The sequence below is a fragment of the Lipophrys pholis genome, assembly GCF_963383615.2.
Source record: "Lipophrys pholis genome assembly, chromosome: 16".
NCBI classification, from domain to species: domain Eukaryota; kingdom Metazoa; phylum Chordata; class Actinopteri; order Blenniiformes; family Blenniidae; genus Lipophrys; species Lipophrys pholis.
In genome coordinates this window covers 21,598,984-21,616,936 of record NC_137634.1, presented here as the reverse complement: position 1 = coordinate 21,616,936, position 17,953 = coordinate 21,598,984, and the positions used below count along the sequence as shown (strand labels likewise).

The window sequence follows — 17,953 nt, the reverse complement described above, 5'->3', positions numbered from 1 at the left end:
CATAGTTACATGTTTGCACATATCTTGGGACGCAGCAAAAAAATACCACTCTATTATGTTTCGGTCTCTGTTTGAGTCAAATGAACCATTTTTACAGACGTTTATCCTGAATTTAAAAAATGTCCGGCGAGGCTGTGAGTATCTTTCTCCTCCCAAAACACGCCAATGTACTCGGTACACGTAAATATTTCTCAAATAAATAAGTGAGTTTGGCATTCTAACATTTAACAGTACGGGACAAAATCGACAAATCACACGTCTATTCAGCTGACCCCTTATCACAAGGTGTCGCCATAGCAAGTTATTTTGTGTGTCCAATTGAACAGAACAAAGTCTGCACCTCTGGTCATGTCCCTTACAGTTGAGGGGAGATGAGATAATCAAACATTAGTAGGATATACACAAGTACACACTGTACATTTCATGTCCTCAAACTGTATATGATGCTTAAACTATAAGTCAAGTCAAGTCAGCTTTATTTATACAGCACTTTAAAACAGTTGTGGCTGAGGCCAAAGTGCTTGACAATAAAAGACAAAATAAAAAAGTACAGTAAAGAGTAAAGAGTAAAAACAGTGAAATACAATAAACAAACAATAGATTGGCAACAATAAAACCAGGGACAGAGTCTCAAACATGGTTAAAAGCCAAGGAATAAAAGTGGGTTTTAAGATTAGTTTTAAAAGTGGACCGTGAGGGGGATTGTCTGACGGGCAGTGGTAGCTCATTCCACAACAGAGGGGCTGCAACAGAAAAGGGCCTGTCCCCTCTGAGCTTTCGTTTGGACCTCGGTACCTCCAGAAGAAGCTGATCAGCTGACCGGAGGCACCGAGCAGGGGTGTAGGGGTGGAGCAGCTCAGAGAGGTAGGGCGGGGCAAGACCATTCAGAGATTTAAAAACAAATAAAAGAATCTTAAAACGAATTCTAAAATGCACAGGCAGCCAGTGGAGAGACGCCAGAACGGGTGTTATGTGCTCCCTCTTACGTGCTCCAGTTAGAAGGCGGGCTGCAGCGTTCTGGACTAACTGGAGACGAGCGAGGGAGGACTGGCTGACTCCAACATAAAGTGCGTTACAGTAATCCAGCCGGGATGTAATAAAAGCATGGATTACTGTTTCAAAGTGCTGCTGTGCCAGAGTGGTCTTCACCTTTGCAAGCCTTCTGAGGTGGAAGAAGCTGGACTTTACCACTGCCCTAATCTGAGAGTCCAATTTAAAATCACTGTCCATTCTAAAAGCTAGGTTCAAAACCACTGGCTTCACATGAAGCCAGTAAACTTAACAACAGTGTGAAACTATAAGATCTACCAGATTTCAAATTAAAAGAAGATTTTAATGATATCTGGTGCTATTGCCTCTAAAACTATTCTGATTTATAATCTAGGCTGGACTGGATATTTGGCTTTTTCCCAGCGACTCAGTATTTTTGTGACATTTTCCTTTGAATGTTGACGGATTGGCCAAATGAGAACCGGCATTGCTTATTGGTCCATTCCTGCACATCACTTTTCCTGTGGTTTGATTGGCTCATTGTCAGTGTTGCCACAGTCACCTTGAGAAAGTTCTCTGGTTACTGATTACTAGTGACTCCTTTAAAAGTAACTTAGTTAGTTTATTGATTACCTGTTTTCAGAAGTAACAAAGTTAGATTACAAGCAACTTTTAGTTATTTTCAGCAGCTGTCGACAACACCCCACTGTCTCAACATGAAAATGACCGGTTTCATCAAAAACTCTGCTGATCACTGCCTCCTGCACCTGCTAATACATATTTTAACCTTTGACCTTCATTCTTTGTTGTGTTTACATCTGACTCACCGTTTTATTATCAGGTTTTTACTATTACTGCTATTTATTTACCCGGTGATGTAGTTGTAGTCTGTTGTTGCACTATTTATCTATTTATTCATTTGCACCACCTGCTCTATGCAACCTTTAAATTGTCCCCCCTGGGGACAAATAATGTCTTTCATTGATTGATTGATTGATTGATTGATTGATTGATTAATTGATGGAAAAAAGAAGGAGGACTTCCTGCCAATATATCTTTTTATTCAGAAAATTACAAAAATAGTGTAACATCTCTGCAGTTGTGTTTTTGATGCTGTTGGAACCCGGCCTTAAGCCCGCTGGTTCCTCCTGGTTCCTTTGATTCTAGCAAGATACGTTTTACCATTTATTGAGCGAGATAGTAAAGATAGTAAAGATAGCCATATGCAATGCACAGCACTGGACCCTGAACGTCTCATGCAGGAGTACGAGTGTCCAACTTCCATGGTTCGACATGGCCACACCCCGACAATAGGTTGGGCTTCAGTGCAAATTGGTCAATTTTGTCATGGCGTCTGTTGCCAATTGAAATCAGACGTCTTTAATCAATGTGCGTCATGAAAGCTGTATGTGTGCATGTTGTTATCCAAGGGTAGCTGAGTTCTATCTCTGTTGCTCTGCCATCATACGTCAGGCTGATAGCAGAACAACCTTATCCTGGAATGAACGGTCAGAATGTCTTGTTAGAATGAACTCTCAGATTCTTCTTCTTTTGAATACTATTAAGGCCACTTAATCTAATAAAGATTTTTTTTTTTAAATCACTTGTTTTCTAGAATTCTGAGAAGAAAGTCCAAAATAAACACATTTTAAAACATAATTTTTTTGTCAGTGTCCACACAACATTAAAATGCTCCAAATGTAAAATGTGAAGTTGGTTTCATTTGAATAGTACGGAGCCCTGGAGTGGCCATAGAGAAAAAAAATTTAAATAACACGTGGGAACAAGATAAGTTGTTCCCTCAAATTAACAATGCAAGGGAACAGTTATAAAGCCTAAAGCTTTGGGACTCCAGCGAACCACAGTGAAAGCCATTATCCACAAATGGCGAAAACACGGAACAGTGGTGAACTTGGCCAGGAGTGGCTGGCTGACCCAAGAGTGGTCGGCCGACCCAGGAGTGGCCGGCCGACCCAGGAGTGGCCGGCCGACCTAGGAGTGGCCGGCCGGCCTCAGTTAAGGTCAGTGTTCCACGACCAAAACCACTGCTAAGCAAAAAGAACATTAAGGCTTGTCTCATTTTTGCCAGAAAACATCTTGATGATCCCCAAGACAGAACATCATACCAACAGTAAAATCTGGTGGTGGCAGTGTGATGGTGTGGGGCTGCTTTGCTGCTTCAGGACCTGGAAAGACTTGCCGTGATAAATGGAAGCATGAATTCTGCTGTCTACCAAAATATCCTGAAGGAGAATGTCCGGCCATCTGTCCGTGACCTCAAGCTGAAGAGAACTTGGGTTCTACAGCAGGACAATGATCCAAAACACACCAGCATGTCCACCTCTGAATGGCTGAAGAAAAACAAAATGAAGACTTTGGAGTGTCCTGGTCAAAGTCCTGACCTCAATCCTATTGGGATGCTGTGGCAGGACCTTAAAAAGGCAGTTCAGAAGTGAAAAGAGCAGAAATTCACAATGTCATGCCGAAATGTTGACAACTAAGCCCCAAACTATCCATGGCGACTCTGAGGCTCCGTACAACAGTGCTTGAAGAATCAATATTTAATCAGAATGGACTCTGGGTACTTGTGATCTGTGCAGTTGTTATTTTAGCAGAGTTTCAGCTGTAGCCAATGCTGGACTGGGATTACTGTAATTTATCTACTATAGTATACTCTTTTTGTTCAGTTTTTTTGTATTTTGTCTTGCAAAGCATTTTCTAACTTTGGTTGGGTGTGTTGCACACTTGTTTGCATACAGGTGATTTCCAGGCATGCATGGATTTGATTACTTGGATTTTTGTTCCAAACTGAATCGTTAAAAAAAACAAAAACATAAACACTCTTAATCCACTAATGCACAAATTCCATAAATTCATTTGTATCCAGAGGACCAAGCAGCAGATAGAGAACAATATCAGTGAGCAATAAACAATTAAAAGAATTAACAAGATGTAAAAAGTATGCAGGGTGTCTGTGAGAATTCAGTAAAAAAAAAAAAAAAAACTCAGGGAGACAGAATACACAGGAGTGATTTGAAAAAGTTTAAGATAATTGTATTCCATTATTCTTGCAAGAAGAGACAATGTCACATTTCAGCATGATTGTCCAGGAGTTTGTCAGACAGCGCCTTCTTAAAAGGCTGAGTTGTTTCGCTACTGCATTGAAGGACACCAAAAGTAAAACAGGCGCTCCAAAAGTGCCACACAGGCCATCCTTGAACACAGACTTTAACACAAAATGACACATCATTCTTTATCAGACAAGACAAGATTTCTCTAACAGTGTCCAATGTTCATCATAGGCATTACTGTCTATTAATTAAACATGCAGCCATGAGAGTAAAGTCAAAGTCAAGTCAAAAAATGAAGTGGGACACAATAAAAAAAAAAGCGATGGGAGGGAAAAGCCTTCTATCATTTTATCATTTGGTTTTCTAATGTTTTCTTAAGGAATTCCATTGATTCGTCTGACCTGCACCTTTATGATGAGCGCTTATCTTGTGGGTGTGGTTGATTGGTGTGGACAAGGTGAGCAATCAACCTCTAAATGAACCCGCCTCCCTGCCATGCCCCACCAGCTTGCTGCCCTCATGTGATTTAAAACACACACCCCAGGAGGTTCACTTCTTCATTCTGTGAGCTGTTCCCACAACTCGGTCACATTTTATTTAGTTTTTCTGCCAATTTCAAACCTTTGCTCGTGGACTCAGGACAGCCGGAATCATGTTGAAAGGTAAAGTTGCAGTCGTGACTGGAGCAGCAATGGGGATTGGAAAATCAACAACCAAGATCCTTTTGCAGAATGGTGCCAAGGTAAAGTCACTTCAGCTGATTTTGGATACTAGATCTATTTCACAAAAAAAGGGAACAGTTTGAGGTGTGTTACTATGAATGTGATTCAAATGGCTTTTGTTTATTTATTTACATGTCTAATTGTGCAAACAAGATTTTTTTTTTTTTTATCCAATTGAAATTGCTGCATGGTTCAGATTAAATCTGTTCCTTTAGTTTAAGGTTCTTATAAAGCACACAGGCACTGCCTGTTGCAACAATAAATGAGTTGAGCCACCTTTTTGATTCAGCAATAAAGATTGAACTCCGGGAAAGGAGCCTTTTGTTTTTTTAATGTGTCTCATTCTATGACCGACATTTGCCTGCGCAGGTCGCCCTCCTGGACGTGAACGAAGTGGCAGGAAAGGGTCTGAAGACGACTCTGGACGAAGAGTACGGACAAGAAAACACTCTGTTCCTTCGGTGCAACGTGGAGTCCGACAAGGACGTCAAAGGTGATGACAAGATGATCACATTAGATGAGAAAAGTTAGATTGTGGCTGTAATATAGGATTTAATCCCAAAGTTGAATTAGGAGCTGATGTAATCCCCATGTTTATTATGGTATGCTGCAGCCTGATTTAAATAAGCAAAATGTTTGACTTGTTTTTGGTTCATTCTTGGCCGTTTCAAACTGTTAAAATGACAAAGTCCGAACGAATAAAACAACCAAACTCACTTGAAATATAGGCTAAGAAGCTATTGTAAAGTAGATTGTAGTCATGAATGTACATTTAGCAACGCTACATAAATAACTTTAAGCTGTGTGATCAGTGGTGATTAGATGATTAGATTCATGTGGACTTGAGCAGAGACCTGCAGGACTTGGCGCAAATCTGACTGTGCCATTATCCTCCAATTCGTCCGTCCAGATGCTTTCCAGAGCGCAATGGAAACCTTTGGAGGGATCGACATTGTCTTCAACAACGCTGGCGTCCTGAATGAGGCTGACTGGGAAAAGTCTCTGTCCGTCAATCTGGTAATTTTCTCCCAGGTTTTCTCTTCAGCCACGCAGAAGCGACGTTAAATGATCCTGTGTTGCTCTGTCACGGCAGGCGGGAGTCATCAGGGTGGCCTATGTGGCTCTGGAGCATATGAACAAGTTAACTGGAGGTCGGGGAGGAGGCGTAGTCAACACGGCGTCGATGGCAGGTAAAACCCACAGATGGCTAAAGACACGTAAACTCAAAAAATGCAGCTTGGAGTTCAATATAAAGGATAAATACACATGCATACAAATTGCAATAGTTACAAATGAGGACACTGAGACAACATCAATGTTTTCTTGAAGATTTTTAGCATTTGCTCATTGGTTGGAGCCTGTTATGTTCGACAGCCCTGGTTTAATGTTCGTTCCTATAAGAGAGAGGATCAGTTCTAAAGTCTCTGATGCAGCATGTGTTTTCAGGTCTCCAGCCAGCAGCGATTTTCCCCGTCTACTCGGCCACCAAACACGGCGTGGTGGGTTTCACCCGATCCATCGCGGTAAGGTCACAGAGTTCTGCTTGGGAGGGGGGGGGGGGGGGGAGAATCTATTGTTTAGCTTAGATTTAATGACGCACTCGGAGTGATTGGTGTGTGTTTTTCCAGGCTGCCTCTGCTGCCTCAGGCTACGGCGTTCGCTTCAATGCACTTTGCCCTGCCGTCGTTCAAACAGACTTCTTCGCCGACATTGAAGTCAAAATGGGGCAGTTCTCCCACCTGTACTACCTGATTGAAAAGATTAAAGAGAGAGACTTTCTGGAGTAAGTCTTAATGTTTTGAGGCCCCTGTTTACTCTTAACGCTCTTGAGTGAAAAGGCAGACGTTTTGGGCGTCCGTTTGCACGTCAACGTTGGTCGGTGGCTGTTAGTAGTTGTTAATCGCTGTACGTTTTGCGTTTCAGTGTGTCTCAGGTCGCAGAGTGCGTCCTCGAGCTGGCGGCCGACGAGGTGAAGAATGGAGAAGCTCTCATACTGAAGAATGATGAGAAGAAATACATGACTTTTCCTACATTATAAATCAGATAATTAAAAGGGACTATCGGCTCCATACAAAAAGTTGGCTCACAAGGGTGGAACATTTTAAACATTCAGCTGAAACTTGACCATCAAGTACATGACAAATGTAGTTTTTTGTATTCTCTAATCTGTTTAGTCTATTGTATTATGACAGAAAATATACATTTGAGGGTAAATTGATGTGTAAATGCGAGTGTCTGTTTCTGTGTTACACCCCTGATGACCTAATTGTTCTTGTACTCCTAGTATATGAGCGTTTCATTCTTCAGAGTAATAAATGAGCAATTCATCTGAATCCTAAGCCATCATTTTACCATTTTCAAAGTCTGGCATTGTAGCTCACATAACATTGGCTGTGGACATGTGGATTAATGTCCAACATCTGGACTGACGCCAGTTGTTCTAACACGCACGTCTTTGAGCAGTGGGAGGAAACCTGGGAAAAACAACTTGAAATTCATAGTGAGAACAAAATGACCTTAACATGACTCCGGTGTGCAGCAACCAAATAGTGTGACTGTCTGGGGGTGGGAATAAAGGCTGCTTTCTCTGAACTAAGGCCAGCCGGGTCTGCCAATGCTCCTCTGTAACCAACCTCGTGTGGTTTTGTCCTTCAGAAGTTCTGAAAAAATAACAGTTGCAGTCTCTTCAAAGTCCCAACGCTGACGAACATTGTGCTTGTGAGCGGGAAGGTCGACATTCTTTTCTTAAAGTGAAACATAAAATCGATTGGGGGGGGTGATTGTTTTCTCAAGGAATTTCATTGATTCTTCATCCTCTTTACTGCACTTTTGAGTGTTAGTCTTGTTGATTGGTGCCTCTTACAGATGTTTTCTCGTTGCCAGTGACGGGCCGTCAGGGCCATGTACTGATAAAGCGTAGACGCCGCATAGGCTGCCACGCAGCAGGAAATACAGTCGCCATCTTGGTCCGGTCGTCAAATCCATAGACACTATGTCTGTGGTCAAACCTGTAAAAAAAACTGCAGCAGCAGAGAATACAAGACCTCCAGCCAGCCAGTCCCAGCTGATTATGTAATTTTGTTTCCGGGGGACAATATTTTGTGATGGAACCAAACGATGGCTGGCAGAGTAAATCATAACGTTGGAACAATTTCAACACGGTGATCAACATTGATGCTTTCTGAAAACACGTAACGACAATCACAATCCACGCCCCCGTAATCAAAATCAATATTGTCCCCTGGAAACGTCCGATATGATTTTTCCTGTTGTGTTGTTGCCTTATTATACTGTGTGTATATATATATATATATATATTTTTTTTTTTTTTTTTTTTTTTTGAAGTTCCTTTGATTCAGTCGTATGAAGTGAAGACACAAAAATGTTGTGGTTTACTGAATAAACTGTTTTCCCACTTCAAGAATATGACACTGGTGATTTAAATGCTGCAGTTATTCAATCTTTAGACAAATTTAACAAACTACACACAGTCATCAATGTTGAGCCTCAGATCAGATTTTTACTTCATTTAATATTTTTCTTGCATTAAAAGTATTTTATGTTGCTGATAAGATTGTCTAAATATTAGTCAAATAGCATGAACTGCAGTTTCAGATATCCTAAGGTGAAATGTGACTGAATGTTTTAGTTGATAAAATAATCAGTGTTTTTAATGTCTGAAGCACTCAGGAGTTTGAACCTACTGTATGTAGTTAAAATGTTTCCAAAAGTCACATTCCAGTCTGACCGAAGACAAACACTCAACCATGATTATCAGAAGACTTTTGTGACATAGAAGGACTTTGAGATACGTCTGATTACTGATTCCATTTGGTTCCGATGCCACCCCTGCTGAAAGCAATATTTTACATTTTTCTTTTTTTAGAGGTACAATATAACATTCAGAATATGAATTACCAGTCAATTTGCTGAAACTGGGTTTCTCGGACCAAGTAGCAGATCATTAAATTAAAAACAGTCATAAAAAAACTGGCACCTTTGCTGGGAAAAGACACTTTTTAGGGTGATTAATATCTGTACAGCCAAGTGAATGAATGTGTTTTGTTTGTTTTACTGTCATTATCTTTTAAGTAAATGACAAGAGATGTAACTTCAAATGTATTATACTTCAGCATTATTTTAAAATAAACAGAAAAATATGGGTTAAAAAAGCAGCAGGTTTATTTAAAAAAAAAAGAAGAAAAAAAAAAAGGTACTTTGGACGTTTTGAGGATTTTACACTTTGAGTTTAAAAAGGTAATCTACACCAGGGGTGTTGAACAAACGAGGCTCCAATCCGATCAAATCATCGGTGATGCTGCTATCACAATGGCAAACTGGCGTCAGCCACAAATCCATGCTGTCAGGGGGAGCTTCAAAACATCCATACTGCAACAGCTAGAGAGGTTTTGTAGACAATTCACTGCACTTTGCACCAGAAGGTTTCATTAAACTTCGTTTTATGATGAGATTGTCGTCACTTCCTTAGTAATTGTTTGGTTTTGAGACAATCTAGACATTTCAATCCCGCATACTGGTCACCACAACAAATAAAGGCTTTAAGTTTAGATTTAAAAGTTATTGCGGCACTATTCTACCGACCCAATACCCTGAAATGGGACTGTATGTGGCTTCTGAACTGAAATGTGGTTCACAGCTACTGGCTAAACGATGGGAAGGTCACGTATTTCTTTCCGTTCTGGAACACCAGCAGCGCCTCTCCGTTTCTCGTCTCGTCTGTCACCAGCTCGAGGAGACACTCGGCCACCTCGGACACCCTGAAGGACAGAAAGCAGTTGGTGGGTCTTCGTTCTCCTGCGGAATCTGCGCTACACGTTCAGTGTCACTCACTTTATGACCCCAAGCTTTTCTTCGAGCTGCTTGGTCACTTCAGTCAGGTGAGAAAATCGTCCCAGTCTGGACGAGACGTCGCAAATCATCTCGGTCTGGACAAAACCCGGGCAGATGGTGTTGAACCGTAAACCGTAGCCTGACGCTGCGGAGGCAGCCTGGTTCCAGATGAAAACAATTCAACATCTCGCAAAGGCCATGACCAACATGAGAGTAATTCACCTGTTGGAGTCACAGGTAATCCAAATCAGTCGTTCCTCACCGCCATGGCTCGAGTGAAGCCCACCACACCGTGTTTTGTGGCCGTATAGACAGGACAGGTCATGAAAGGGCCGAGACCTGCGCAGCGAGACACGAGCAAAGGTGATGATCCAAATATTTTATCAGCTTCAAGACGTTCAAGATGACTTCCTTCAGCAGGGGTGTCACACACGTTTTGGTTCAAGTGCCACATACAGCCCAATTTCATCTGCAGTGGGTTGAACCAGTAGAATAATTAACTTTAATATTAAGCTTTTAGGTATATATGATGGAAACCTTGATATTTTTACAAACCCAATGAATTACTCCCAAAAATGACAATAATTTCAACATAAAACCAAACACAGTGAAATGTCCAAGAAACCTTCTACCAGAGACGTTGCATTATGGGTGTTTTTACAAACTCACCCTGACGGTGGGATTTGGAAGCCTGTTTGATCGCATCATGGTTTTCTTTCATGGAAGAATCACCGAGATCTCAGCTCAGATCTCAGTGTCGTTGCTACACTACATTTGTCGGCCCAGGAGCCTGATGTTTTGACACCATGTCCAAAAGTCACTCAAACTATCAGTGATAATTCTCTTTATGTTTCACCAAAGTGTTTTTTTTTTATTTTTTTTCCTTTAATGAATGAAGGGTAGAGTCAATAAAGATATGAAATGATGTGAGTTATCAGTTTAAAAACAATGCACTGTAAGTCTGCTTATTCACGTCACTGAAGATCAGAGTGAATTCAGACATTCTGAAGGGTCTGCATATTGTTTGGAGCATTAAATGATAATAATAGCATTGTGTGATTTTAACATGAATCGTAAAAAATATTTAATTTCCAAGTGAGAACGACATATATGAAAACTACTTTTCTCTAAAATTTTACGAACACTGTCACAAAAAATCCATATCACCAATATGCTGCCAATTTTTTATTTTTTTCATCATCATGCAACAACATTTGAAGCAAATTTACATCAAACGGAGCTGCAACATGTTTACACACCCTGAAATTCATATCCTGCAATATATTGAAAGCTTGACATTTGATTAAGAGATATAGGAAGACTAGTATTTTCTATTATTTTAGTTCTTCCTCCGTTTTTTTTTAGATAATTATATTTACGCCTGTTTATATGTAAATAGCTTTATTGTAATTCAAACTGTGCAACATGAAAAGGGAGGGATGGATTCCAAAGTTTTATGTATAAAAAGTACTAAATAATAAAATTAATAATAATAAAAATAAAAATAAAAATAAGAAGAAGAATAGTAATAAGAATTAATAATAATAATAATAATAATAATAATAATAATAACATCTGGATTAAAGATGCTGCTGTACAACTGTACAACATCTCAAAGGTTGTCATAGCAACATGTTCTTAAAATATTCTGAACCAATCATTGATCAGTTACTTGTTAATTATGATCTGCAGTAGATTAGGAATCAAATTGAAGTTCATACATCCTCTTAACTACGCGGTCGGAAAATGAGGAGTCACTTTCTTGAAGAAACTAGATTGTAGTGAACCCGGTCAAGAAAATTGTTTGACTCCGTTGAAAAACACGTGGTGGTTTTTACCTGCCAGGGACGACATGTTGATGACGACTCCTCCTCGACCTCCGTTCAACTTGTTCATGTGCTCCAGAGCCAAATACGACCCTCTGATGACGGCCATCTGCACCACAGGGGTTATGTAGGGTTTTTAATCCCACTCGTGTCTCAAACACGAGGATTTCAACATGTCTCCTCCCCTTTAGTTTTGTACCCATCATGCATTTCAAATAGTAACGGTGAACGTCGCCTCTTACAAGGTTTATCGTGACACTTTTCTCCCAGGCAGCCTCGTCCATGATGCCGGCATTGTTGCACAAGATATCGACCCCTCCTAAAGTTCCTGCAGCTTTCTCAAAAGCAGCTTTGGAAGAAAAAACACAAAGTTAGAAGCGTACTTTCTAAAATTATCGGTGATATGTTCAGAAATGTTCGACAGATCAATATAGACTTTGAATTGTGTCTAAATGTCTGAACTCTCTGTGTCAGAATCCAGTCCTCAAAAGTTTCTGTCATCAGTTTACAGATGTTGGATTCTCCATTGTGGATTTTTTTAAACCCTCGGATTTGAAGCCAAATTCAATCAAAACAAAGTCATTTGTGAGCTTCCTGAAGTCTGAGTAACAAAAACATTGTCCTTCCTGCGTTTCTCCAATCACCGCTTCCTCCTTCGTGTGTGTGTGTGTGTGTGTGTGTGTGTGTGTGTGTGTGTGTGTGTGTGTGTGTGTGTGTGTGTGTGTGTGTGTGTGTGTGTGTGTGTGTGTGTGTGTGTGTGTGTGTGTGTGTGTGTGTGTGTCAGTCACCTTTGAGCTGCTCCTCTGACTGAACGTCACACTCCAGGAACAACGTTTTTTCTGCTCCGTATTGTTTATTCAGGGCTTCCGTTAAACTCTCTCCTGCAGTTTTGTTCAGGTCCAAGATGGCCGCCTGCACATGAGCCGATCAGGAACAGACCCAGCGGTCAATTTGATTTACAAAATAAAAACCAACCAAAACAGGCAAATCTGAAGAAAATATACTCCTTTAATAAGCGCTATAGCTATAACTTCCTTCTGTAACCACAACGTTCCTGACAGCTGCCGACTCAACCTGCGATGATGTAATCTATTAGTTTCTGATAGTCGTCGCCGCACACATGCAGATGTTTCCCTCTGCAGATGCAGACGCCTGCATGTGAAGCTGACTCTGCTGACCCCTTGGGTTAACGTTCTGACGACACTCTTCAGGGAAGTGGTGACCGGAGGAATCTGTACGACCAAAAATAGCTGGAAAATATGATAAGTCAAGTTTCTCAAGTTGAAATCCGGTGATTCACGGGGCTCTGCGTCCTGAACATCAACCTTGTCCTTCCTGATCAAGCCTGTGATGTCCTTTTTACAAACTGCCAGGGAAATCACAGTCTCCAGCCAAAAGGCTGTTTGGTTTGTTTTTCATACTTTATCATCATAATACTTAAACTGTCCTCATTTAAAGAGCCGGACGAGTCGACGCAGCCTGTTTGTCCATCACGGTGCCATTTATTCCCTGAATGATGAAGCAACATGACTGATTACCAAAGTTTCCATGTGACTCATGCAGCTCGGGACACTTTTATTCATTTTGGCAACCGTCTCACGTCCATCCTGGACGTTCTCCTCTTTGACAGTGCTGCACTCTGCATCAATTCATTCACACACTGAGGCGATCCTCTCTGAGATCTCCGGTTTCTCCGGAGGAAATCGCCACCAGATGAACATGCTTTGCTTCATTTCTCATTTAAGTCCATCCTTCGGAAAGCACGGAATCCCGTCTTCTAAGGAAACTTCGCATGCGAGACACAGTTCAGTGGAAAGATCGGTAAACTGACGTGAACACACACAGTATGCAGACTACAGATGCATTGTACTTCAAATTACTGGGTGTGTGGAGAGTCCTTTCACTCTGATGTATTGGTCTGTTTCATTGTTTAAAACCTGCTTTCCACAGAACAAGGACAAAGAAGAAGAGCCTGAGCAGGACACGGCACGTAAACCTGCAGACGTCACATTCTATAGCAACAGTCAGAATGGTTTTGATCGCAGCTGGTTGAGGTTGAGCTGCAGTTCGTGCAAGATCCTCTGCAAACAAACAAACAAAAAAAACATCTGGCATACCAAAGCTTCTGCCCAGCAGGGCAGGAAAAGCTTTAACATGTTTTCAATAGGAGTCAACTTGTTTCCAGATGAGTAATTATAATTATGGAGTAATTATAAATGAACGGCATTGCAACTCTAGAAAATACCTTTGTGATGTTTTCTCCGCGAAAAAGTTATCAGATGGTAACGATATTATGATCAGACTTTGCTTGACAAAGTATACAAATAATAAAGCCTTTGGTAAAAACAACAAAATGACCCTTTTCACAAATATTTCAAAAGTATTTTCACCTAAATGCAGTGAAATACTTCGGGGGGGGGTTTCACCATAAAATACACATTCCATATATAATGGAACATCCTGAATGTGGACGTTTCAGACCACATTCACAAGCTTGCTCAAAGGTTTTGATTACATGTAAAGAAACGTGCTCCACAATTCAGAACAAACAAACTTTACCTTTGCACCATTTTGCAGGAGGATCTCCACTATGGCCTTTCCTATTCCGGCCGCTGCCCCGGTCACCACTGCAGTTTTACCAAGGAGGGACATGTCTGTGGCTGAAGAGAGGCCCGAGGAGGAGTTCAGCTCTGGGGTGTTTGCAGGAGACTGAAAGGGGAGAGGAGTCCGAGGTTTTGCACCTCCTCTCCTCCCTGTGGGAGGTTCAGACCCACAGCAGGCTGAGGCAAGCAGAGTGCATCTGGACTTCGTCACCTGGGTGGAGCTTCGGGTTTCACTTTGTTTTGCTTCTCCACTCTTATGGAGACTTTTTTCACTGTTGGAAAAAGGTGGGACAAAACCTGGAAAACAAGGCAAAGACTTGATTTAACGTCACGCTTCAGAACTGAAAATACAAAGAGGATAAATCTTCTTCATGTAACTTTTCTGGTTTGTTTGTTTGTTTGTTTGTTTGTCTGTCTGTCTGTCTGTCTGTCTGTCTGTCTGTCGGTCGGTCTGTCGGTCGGTCGGTCGGTCGGTCGGTCGGTCGGTCGGTCGGTCGGTCTGTTGTTTTGTTTCTTTTTTACTGGGCGGCACATGAAAGCGATGGTGTGACTGACTTTTCTCTTCAATATTCACACCATCAAAGTGGAAATACCAATCTCAGTCAGTGTATGTATTTATCTTTTCGGGGGGGGGGGGTTTGTAATTAATTATTTTCAGGCCTGCAACAATTCAGTGTGCATTCCTGAAAAAAAACATATAAAAATTATATATATATATATATATATATATATATATATATATATACCTATAAAAAAAAACGTATTGCTAATATAAATAAATAAATGTGTATTTTATCTAAACATACATTCACACAAAATAGAAAATAGATCATCGATATTAGATTATACAAACACACATCCTAATAAACATGCACACATACGTCCTATATCTAATTGACATGCCATCTCGCGTTTTGCTCACTGAATTCTTTCCCCTTTCTCAGGAATGAACGTGACCTCTTCATTTTCCGCTGTTAACATTCATACCAGGTTGGACGTGTCGCCTCGGTTTAATCTTCGATCTTTGAACTCTGGTGCTTCATTGTTGTTGACTTCCTGTTGAAGCAGTTTAATATGTTATGGCACCGTTTACACTGACTTTCTCTTCTTCCTGGGAGGAACATACAGACGTGTCCTCAATGTGACAAACCTTCAGTTGAAACTGATTTGAGATTTCACGTTTATTTCTGTTTTTTGTATTTTTGTATTGGATTGTGTTAACTCAGACTGTCCAATAGTGGTCACTCTTATAACCCATGGACACCATGATGCCTGTAATGCCATTTTATTTTGATGATAACAGGTATTTTACATGTAAAACTCAATTTTGGCAATTCACACAAACCATCTAACACTGAATAAAAGAAATAATTTACATTAACAGGAGTTTAAATTACAAATCTTGATCATTACTATAATAAATGTGTCTGAATCACTTTAGTAAATCTTGAAACCAGGAAATATTTATGTAAATGAGTCGAATCTGTGCCATGTTCCTGAACCAAAGAACTTTTTCTCACTTTTCTACCTTTAGTCATTACTCTGTTTAAACCTGACGTGTATTGTTTATTTGACGCGCAAGAGCCAGAAAATAGTTTACTCAATATCTATAAGTTTCTGTCATTATTTGTTCATCTTGATAATATTTTGGAAGTTGCATCTTTTCATTCCCGAGGGAACCAGATTGATATTAGATGGGAAAATAGACGCTTTCTGCAGGTGTTTGCAGAGCAGAGAGAAATACAGCTTCTAAAAAGGACAATGATACTCGTGTTTTTGGAGAATCAACTCATTTTGATTAAATATTAAATGTAAACTCACGGGGAGGATCATCTCGATCTCAAAAGTTCCTGCAGCAGTTGTCAGTGAGTCTGCACTTGCTTGAAACAGATAGTTGCATACCTTCCTCTTTCTTTTCAGCGACCTGCGTCTCGAATTTCCAACCAATAAAACAATCATATTTGACGCGATTGTGCATGTTTCAGCAGGCGGAAAACATTTGAGTCACAGCAGTTAAAGAACAAAGTACAGAAAAGTGCAAATTAATCGTTAATGTAGCGAGAAATTTTCAGTGCAGGAAATGTTTCTGTGCATGTGTATTCAGGAATGTAGAAAAGGCTTTATATGCATAATTTGATGTGTCCATGCAGAAACTACATTTTTAGATTGGCAAATATGCTGTCATGCCTCAGACCTGCCCTTGGCTTCTACAGCTATACACCTTAATCTCCACCAGAGGGCGCCAGTGGTCTCATTTCACCAGTTTCAGGCGCCTTGTTGAGTTCAATGTTAGTCATTAACAGTAAATCATGTGGTTACTGTTGTGCCTACACATATGATTGCTGTTATGATAGGATGCACCAGTCAGACAAATGTCTTTTAACAGTTGTCATGAAGAAAAGCAGCTTTAACGTGGATGTTTTTCACTTGACATCCCTCTTCAATAAGAGAAAATACACCGTTTCAATGCTGACTGCAAATTACATTGGATTTTTTAATTTTCAGGATCCAGATTACAATTTTCTTTCATAAAAAATTACTTAATGTAATGCTGTTCTGAAACTAATTGTACGTTGGATGCCCCATACAGTCTATTTGATCTCTGTTGGGTCATAAAAAACAATAAAACAAAGATTTCATTTAGGTTTAGTGCAAAAAGATTCACAACTTGTGCATTTCTTTTCAACAAAGTTTATATGTACAACCTGATTTATTTTTTTCTGAAATCTGATTGGTTCTCAAAAAGCTTCCAGCATGCTGTTTAATGTTTCCACCAAACTATTTCCAATGTTTGGATTGAGTGAATGGGATTAACAGTGTAAAGTACTTTGAAGGCTGCTCGGGCAGTGTGAAATAGCTAAATGTCTTGAGCCGCCACCAGGGGGCGTACAGAGTCGCCACATGGTGACACGGTGTTGCCTGTTTCTCGGATCTCATTACATCAGTTTCTTAGACAGAGCAAACACATGGCCACAGGAGAGCTGACCTCTGCTTGTATGAACGTGTAAACGTCTAATTTTGAAGCAGGAATCTCAAAGTAAAAATTCAAAATGCACTCTGTTGAGAGTGACAATAGGAAGCTGGGAGTCCAGATCTCTTTTCAAAGTACGATTTAGTTTTTCAGTTGAATTTTTTGGGGGGGGAATAAATCGAGGAAAAAACAAATGACTACGTTGGTAAAACTATTAAAAGTTCAATCAAAACAACACGTTATTTGTAACTGGAATGAAGATCAATTTAAAAGTAGTAATTAGCACATTGGTGCTGAAAGAAAAAAAAAGTGTAACCGTGACAACAGTCACCAGACTCAACAAAGCTTTTACATAGAATAAAGAGTTATAATATTTCTAGCTTATGAGTGCTACGAGCTAGGTGGTAACACCTTTCGGAAGAGCTGCATTTTCCCCTTTTCCATGCAGACGGAATTCAGAGAGTTTTCAAAAAGTTCAACCTTGGGAGCAGTTTTACAAAAAGTTGTGTTTTCAGTGGCTCCAACCGCAGTCGTTGCAATGAAAGTAATCGTGTATAATGTGATAAATAACAACTGGGTGTGGGACACGGCTGAGGGAGGGGTAACAATGTGGTTTCATATCTCGGGGCAAAATGGGTCAAACTGCAAAAATGTCAAAGTTGTTTTTGAAAAGATGCTGAAAAATAAGGTTAAAACCACTAAAATCAGATGAAAATGAAATCCTTGCCATCCTAACTTCACAAAGGCAACATAAGACACGGGTTTTTCTTTTTTTAACGATTGAATGTGTTCTGCAGCTCCAGTTAACTGATTTGGTGAAATGTGTCACAAATGGCTCTTTGGGTCATATAGGTTGCAGAGTAGTGGATAGAACTCTCACCTCACTGTAGAAACACCCCGGTTCGATCTCCGCCCGTGG

General features: G+C 40.3%; 2 protein-coding genes across 5 annotated transcripts; one reads left to right on the top strand and one right to left on the bottom strand.

Annotated features, from left to right (window-relative positions):
* Window positions 1-4,620: 4,620 nt before the first annotated feature.
* On the top strand, window positions 4,621-7,114 carry LOC308122206 (15-hydroxyprostaglandin dehydrogenase [NAD(+)]-like). Its single transcript, XM_080483899.1, has 7 exons — window positions 4,621-4,803; window positions 5,153-5,276; window positions 5,694-5,800; window positions 5,877-5,973; window positions 6,230-6,306; window positions 6,412-6,566; window positions 6,707-7,114. Exons 1-7 carry the CDS (start codon window positions 4,714-4,716, stop codon window positions 6,819-6,821), a joined length of 765 nt encoding a protein of 254 aa, XP_080340025.1. The 5' UTR covers window positions 4,621-4,713; the 3' UTR covers window positions 6,822-7,114.
* A 1,010-nt stretch (window positions 7,115-8,124) lies between these two features.
* Window positions 8,125-15,979, bottom strand: LOC308122038 (15-hydroxyprostaglandin dehydrogenase [NAD(+)]-like). Of its 4 annotated transcripts, none has more exons than XM_080483647.1 (9): window positions 15,885-15,951; window positions 14,986-15,119; window positions 14,020-14,360; window positions 12,249-12,372; window positions 11,703-11,809; window positions 11,473-11,569; window positions 9,897-9,973; window positions 9,635-9,792; window positions 8,125-9,561 (listed from the first exon to the last, which is right to left on the bottom strand). In XM_080483647.1, the coding sequence occupies exons 2-9, from the start codon at window positions 15,026-15,028 to the stop codon at window positions 9,441-9,443; spliced, it is 1,068 nt and encodes a 355-aa protein (XP_080339773.1). In that variant the 5' UTR covers window positions 15,029-15,119; window positions 15,885-15,951; the 3' UTR covers window positions 8,125-9,440. The 4 variants fall into 4 exon arrangements, 3 of the variants coding, with proteins under 3 accessions (XP_080339773.1, XP_080339774.1, XP_080339772.1); XM_080483648.1 differs by having other exon boundaries at window positions 15,051-15,119; XR_013936127.1 differs by having other exon boundaries at window positions 8,945-9,561; window positions 9,857-9,973; window positions 15,885-15,946.
* Window positions 15,980-17,953: the final 1,974 nt, after the last annotated feature.